The sequence below is a fragment of the Acanthochromis polyacanthus genome, chromosome 20 (assembly GCF_021347895.1).
Source record: "Acanthochromis polyacanthus isolate Apoly-LR-REF ecotype Palm Island chromosome 20, KAUST_Apoly_ChrSc, whole genome shotgun sequence".
NCBI lineage: Eukaryota > Metazoa > Chordata > Actinopteri > Pomacentridae > Acanthochromis > Acanthochromis polyacanthus.
The window spans coordinates 21,429,579-21,436,472 of record NC_067132.1 but is presented as its reverse complement, the minus strand read 5'-3'; the positions used below and the strand labels follow the sequence as shown (position 1 = coordinate 21,436,472).

The 6,894-nt window shown below is 41.5% G+C and overlaps 1 protein-coding gene across 1 annotated transcript in view; it reads right to left on the bottom strand.

The window, feature by feature from the left end:
* Window positions 1-210: 210 nt before the first annotated feature.
* ube3c (ubiquitin protein ligase E3C) overlaps window positions 211-6,894 on the bottom strand; it is a 31,616-nt gene continuing 24,932 nt past the window's right edge. The window contains 5 exon segments of the mRNA XM_022206925.2: window positions 211-1,367; window positions 2,999-3,129; window positions 3,990-4,056; window positions 4,148-4,336; window positions 6,251-6,463. Of these exon segments, the coding sequence (XP_022062617.2) occupies window positions 1,197-1,367; window positions 2,999-3,129; window positions 3,990-4,056; window positions 4,148-4,336; window positions 6,251-6,463 (771 nt within the window). The 3' untranslated portion in view covers window positions 211-1,196.

Genomic DNA, 6,894 nt, shown 5'->3' with positions numbered 1-6,894 from the left:
ACAAACGCACACAATCTTAATTTGTGCTCAACCCGATAATGCATCTCAAGGCCAGAATAGTTCTGCTCAGTGTTTCTTAACTGGATGTTTCTTTAATTATATGTCAGAGGCCATAAAACTGAGGAGGAGATTTTCCCACAAAGCACCATTTTATGTCTTGGTCATTACTGTAAATTACAAGCAACAAGAAAACTAGCAGACTTATGGAAGGAAACTGCAAAAAGAAAAGTGGCTTTATTCATTTCCATACAATCTTGTGGTTTTTTTTTCACCCTGTTGGTACACTGATGATCTGTAGGCCTGAACAACATGACACGATTGCTGCTTCCTAAGAGCAAAGTTTCAGGTGCTGACCAAGGAACAGATTGTTCACCTTAGAAAGGCATGTGTGAAAACAAAAAGCCTCCGTTCGTCACACAAAAGGAAAGAAAAACAAAACCTGTACAAATACAGAGAATACAAGAGCGGTTGTAAACATATACATATTCACAAAACCATAATCTTATCTTTTGCCCCAGTTTAGTCCAGCAATAAAGGTAATTTCTACACTTCAGATGGCGTGTGCACACTTACGGTATGGTTATCAGACATGACAGTTAATACTAGCAATAATAATAATTTGAGATACCACAAAAAAAAAACTGGAGTTTCAATGACCTCTACATGAAAATACATGACAGCTGTACACAAAAGCTCCTCCGCCTTCGCAGCCCTTGGCACACCACAAGGTGGCTTTAAAGTCCTACAGTCTGCCCCTGTTGTTATATTGCCTTTTTATCTAAATGATGCCACTTAATCTTTGGTGAAAAATAACTGTCCATTCATGTGAGACTAGAGAGCAGACGCTACTCTTTGCTTTCATTTCAGCGCCTTATACTTCCGGCAAAATTCACTTGCATCTTCTGAAGTGTTCTAACAAGTGACTAAATATCTAAATTACTTAAAAGCAATCTAAAAAAAAAGGCTTCATACTTGCGCCCCTCTCGAGCCAGTGGGTGAGGATTTATTCACCTTCAGCTTGGCACACGCACGCACACACACAGACACACACACACACACAAACACAGTAAATCAGGCAGGTCAGTGCATCATTTTGCTTTTCCTCCTCTACTTTTTTTGAAAGTCTTTTTTACTCCGAAGCCGTTTTCTGTGACGTCGAGTCCGTGGATGCAGAGACAGAGAAGCCTTCGCCCCGCTCAGCTCAGCTCGAACCCGGCAGAGGACTCGATGGCGTACAGCAGCTTGTTCCTCATCAGGTGCTGGTCGCAGAACTCGGGGAGCTTGAGCAGGTTCATGCAGGTGCTGGCGGTGGGCAGGCGTTCCAGGTCAGAGCCACCGTTGTGAATGCAGAAGGCCGGGTAGAGCTCCTGTTTGCATATGTAAGCTGCTCATTAGCAACTGATAAATTGGTGGCAATCACAGAGAGAAATCTTGACATGTTTAAAAGCAGACAAAAAAATGAGACGGGAATCAACACGTGTCAGTAATGACCACAATTTCCAAACCAATCCCGATTAAGCAATAAACGTCAAATTCCACAGGGGGATAAATGTTAAAAGAGAGACATTAAGCGCTAAGCTAATACAGAGGGAGTATAAATTTAGGGAATCAGCTTAGTGCTTGAAAGGTACTGAGTGGAAAAGCGGCCCACAGTTTGACCCTTGGATGAGACGCTGGAGGAATGGTCATTTCATGTTGTCTATCTGGCATTTTTTAAATCAAGCCTCCCGGTGATGAGGCCACCTCATCTGCAGACTGTGACACCGACCGTTTCCATCACAAGGTGGGCCGACGAACAAGCTACCCCGCTCTGATTTCATCCCGCTATTTAAAGTTAGCATATATGGCTCGGCGGCCATACTTGCCCGATTAAATGGCTCTTCGGGGGCTTAGCCATAATGACCCCATTTTTCTGACAATTACCGTATTAAACTATCGTTGCTTATTGAGAAAGTGTCATTACCACGGCTATCATTTTGGAAAAAAAGAGAGTTTCCATCATCTTTTTTAAATGGCCTCTCCTGACAGAGCTATTTCTCCTCTAATGAATCCTGGGCCGTTTCGCGACAGCTAATTAAGACTTAGCTGGCTGGAGCTGAGGGCCGGGTCAGGGGCCGCTCCCCCACGAATTACCGCCCTTTCCAGCCCGGAGAAGACGCAAGGTGGGAGGGGCGGAGTATTACACACTGGCCAAAGTCTAATTTATTAAACGAGGAGGGAGGGGAACTCTCAAACACTGAGGAAAAAATTTAAGGAGAATTTTGTTCCATCATTCTACTGCATACCAGCAATAAACTTTTCTTTACTAATGACAGCAACAAGGAGTACTAAAACCAATCATATCATGATTACAGCTTCTGGTTCGACGGAGTACGACATAAAAACTCTTTAATGGCCCTGAGCAACACTTTCTGCTTTTTCTCCTATCTCAAACTACTTAAGTGTCTCACAAATCAAGTCAGTGAGAAAGTGAAATGGCTTCCAATTAGGAAATCATTTCAGAAATAGGTGGTTAGCAATAACGATTCAACGCTGTGAAAACGGTGTTCAGAAGCTGATTGATATAGCTCCCTTGTATATTCATTGAACGGGAAATTACTGCTTTCTGTCGTGTCACACAAAAGGAAAAAGTTGAAAAGTTCAACCCGCTACCAAGATCTGAATGGAAATATTTGTCCAGCCAAGGTCTCTGGCCGAGCCCACGCATACGGAGCTGCAGACAGAGGAAGGTCATGAACTATAAAACAACAGTGGACGTGGAGATAAGGCTTCCCCGCAATGCCCTGCTGTTATCGCCACCTAATTTGAAAATGATTATTTTGAGGACTGTTATCAGTCTGGGCATTTTCATTACAAGCCCATTAAAAGGGAACACTCCCTTCTGCTGATAATGGCGGATACCGGTAGTACGCAATGTCTGCAAAGTGAGAACGGAGAGAGTGGAGAAAATAAAAAAAAGATGGAGCGAGGGGAAAGTTCAAGTCTGGTAAATCCTCACCTTGAAGCCCAGCAGAGGCGGCCTGGAGCAGCTGGTGACAAATTTCAGCAGCTTGCGCTTTTCTTCATCTGTAAATCCTTCGACCACCTCCCAGAAGGTCTGGATGACAGGGTGAGTGGCTGAGTACCCACCTGAAGAAAATGACAATGGAGAAATCTGAGTTATTTAACCTGCACTCATACATACCGTACAACATCGTCATTCTGTCTCTGAACTAAAGAGGCTTTAACTTCTATCCAGTCGTACCAATAAGTATTTAACCCTCCTGTTGTCTTCATTTACGGGCACCAAAAAAATTTGTTTCCTTGTCTGAAAAAAATCCAAAAATTCAGCAAAAAAAATTCCTCAAATTTCTGAAAACTTGCAAAACCTTCAGGAAGAAAATATCAATAATTCCTTAAAAGTTTCCCCTAAATGTTTAATTTAAAAAAAATAATCCCCCGAACTTGGCAAGAAAATTCTTGTAAATATTTTCAAAAAATGAGTAAAAATCTTGCCAAAAAATCTTAAAAATATCTAAAGTGATTACATATATATCAGTAAAACTTCTAATATTTTCTTTAAGAACATTCAGAAAAAAATCAACCAAAATCCAGCGAATTTCGCTGGATTTTGGTTGATTTTTTTCTGAATGTTCTTAAAGAACCATTTTTTGTAACATTTCTTTTGTTCCACCACAAAATGTTCAAAAATGTCTCAAAAATGTTGAAAATGTGAACATCAGATGTTTGACTGTGAAAGTTTTTTTTTTTTACCACATTTTCAAACTTTAAAATGGATCAATTAGAATGCAGCACAACACAGGGCTAATAAGTAAAATTAATTTAATTCAATGTGTTTATTATTTGAAGGGAAATTCCTCCAATTTTGCACAGAAAAAAACAAGACAGTAAAGAAACACTGAATAATAAAAATCTAAATCAGAAAAGAGATAAACACAAGAAAAGCTCGACAATTGTGAATCACGACAAATATTTTTAACAACACCCACCTGAGTAGTTTGTGAAGTTTTTTAAGTCATCAAGACAAATTGGCACATGGGCCCCAGATATCAGCACCTATGAGGATGTAAAAAGCATTTGTTTTTTTATTTTCCGTGAGCTATAAAAATGCTTCAGGCTTTGGTTTTGCTTGTCGTGTGCAGAATACCTGGATCTCCTGCTGGTCAAACATACGCAGCCACTCGAGGTTGACCACATTGGCCAGACCCTGTCTGAAGGCCAAACAGTGAGGCCTGATCTGCTTGTTCAGTCTGTAGTCAGCCACCAAATGGATGTAGGCTATCCGGTTTGCTGTGGTCACGGGAATATCTTTGCCCCCCGGCTTCAGTTCGACCACCTGGACCAGAAAGGGACAAGGTATTTACACCGTTAGAGTTTTTATATCAAATTGCTTCTCTGTTTAAATTGGATGTATTCTGCTATTCAGTGATATGACTGTCGGGCAGCCACACTGCTTACTTCATTATGCATATCACTGAGTCAGCTTTAGGTGGCCAGATGACCAACAAACAATGCAAGGGGTTTAATTGTGCCAGATGGATTTAATTCAATCACAGAAAGATAATTAAAATGTTTTCCAGCCCCACTCTGATTAAAGGTGAAGCTCTCTGCGAGTGTGCGGTTAAGTGCATTTCAGTGTTTCTAAATATAGCGCGACCACTGAACATCTGGTCCAATACAATTTGGCCCAAGGTTCTTTTTTCATTAGCTTTAGAGCAGTTAGCACTTGATAAGATGTGCTCATCTCGGTTCATAAAGCCGGGTGTATGATGACATCATAGCATCGACAGGAGGACAAAATGGAAGGGTTCATCCTTTCCTAATGCTTGTGTTTTCACAAAATGATGAATTACTTGCACAACTGTGACTTTAAAAAAATCATTTTTCATTCATTTTTTTTCAGAACTTACAATTGATCCCAATACAAAAATGTAAAAAATTCACACATTTTTCTATTATTTGAGCTTTCAAAGCAGCAATGAGCAGCTTACAGGGGTTAAAAAGGCTAAAGAGTCGCTGCCTGAGTTGCAGCAAATATTGCAACCTTGCAAAACGTGGCAAGGTGAAAAGTCTTGGGAAGAAAATCAGGAATATATTTGTACACTGCATTTCAGACCGAATGCAAACACAGTCAGACTGAGGTTTGGGAGCTTCCATTATTCTCTATTTTTACTTAGTAAGTGAGTGTTATCTACAAGTGGTCTAAATATAGACATAACAACCTTACTGTGCCATTCTGCAAAGTTAAAGGTTTCTCAATAATCTCCATCAACACAAACAGGAACACTCCATCAACAATGAGTAATAGTACTGTCACCAAAACTGACTGATAAACACTTAGCAGCATATTTGTTTAAAAACAATGCAAACTATAGTCAAAAACTGCTGCAGACATGAATCAGCAGCTCTCTGACGCTGTCCTAACAAAAACTGATAAGTTTCATAAAGATATTCAGTGCTGCAATACTGAATTAGATTGTACTATAATGTAAGGTGTTTCTCTGAGTTTGCCTGTCTCTTCATTTCTGGGGACTGCATGTGGCTTCACTGACAGGTAATCATTTTCAGCCTTTTTCTCCCTCACACTGGATTCTGATTATGTGCTAATGTAAGAGAATTACTGTTGTTATCTTGCTTGCTTTGGCTATCTTGCGAGGGCAAATGCAGGGCAGACTGCTCCCGGGTGTGTGCCTAATCTTTCACAAATTGTTTTCCCTAGCTTGTTTGCGATGCCTTATTTGCGACCAGGAGGGCTACATTGTAACTCGACCGTTTCAGGTGTTGTTTGAGAAGAGCTAATAAGACGCGTTAAGGCCCTGAGCAAACAGGGTCTCCGTGTGGAGTGCAGGTCTGGGCCCCGGTGACTCAGAGTGGTGGAGATGGCGGCTCGTCTCCGCAGCCTTGAGCTTTGGAGGGGGCGTGCTTAAGAGCTCCTAGCTGCTTCTGTCAGGCGTGCTTTGAGATAATTTCAGGGGAAAAGGCAGGTGGAATGGTCAACAGAGCTGCTGCGTTCCCTGCACTGCCGTGGGGCTTAGGGCGACAGTGGCAACGTGCTTTATCTCTCTTGAGACTGAAAAGTGGTGCATCATGAGGGAAATGAATTATTAACGCCACAAAGAGAAACCAAACAGGAGGAAGGAAAGACGTCTGATCGTGAGGTACTGACGGGGACAGAAACAGAGATGGAAAATTAGCCCATGTGAATCATTTATCCAACTCAATCCCACCCAGCGCTCAGTTTTGGTTTTACCTGAGCTTCTCCCAGATCGTTGTTGACCACAGTGAAGTTGAGGCCCAGCTCCTCCACATCGCCCTCGTAGCTCTTGAGGAAGAGAAGGTTCCGATACATCTCTGGATCCAGGGAGGCCAGGTGGTGGATGTCCACGTCTGCACTGGTTCCCAGAAGTTTGGACAGGAAGAAACTGGCAAAGGGCAACTCTACCAGCATGTTCTCATACAGCGCCTGTGATAAAATGTGAACGTTAACTTCAGCATATGCGAGCATTGCCTTCACTCAAACGTCAATCAGTCAGTCAATGTACAAGGATTGTTTATTGCTTGGGTGTCGCTGAATAAAACATCGAGATTTGATAACTAAGATAACTAAATGTCCAGCACAATGCTACTAAGTACATGTCCAAAAACTGATTACAAGATACAATACAAAGCAACAAATTTGCCGACTACTCTTGTAGAAAAGAGTCAAGTGATAAGATCTGATCAAATCAGAGTGAGTGAAAGCAAAACACAGTACACAATCTATGTAAAACACACAGGCTTCTTGTTCACTGGACTCAAACTTTATAAATGCCAATTCTCACCTTGACCTTAAATGCCATTAAGAACCACAGCCGGGCAGGTGACTCATAAAACCCAAAGCTAATGTACTGGAAT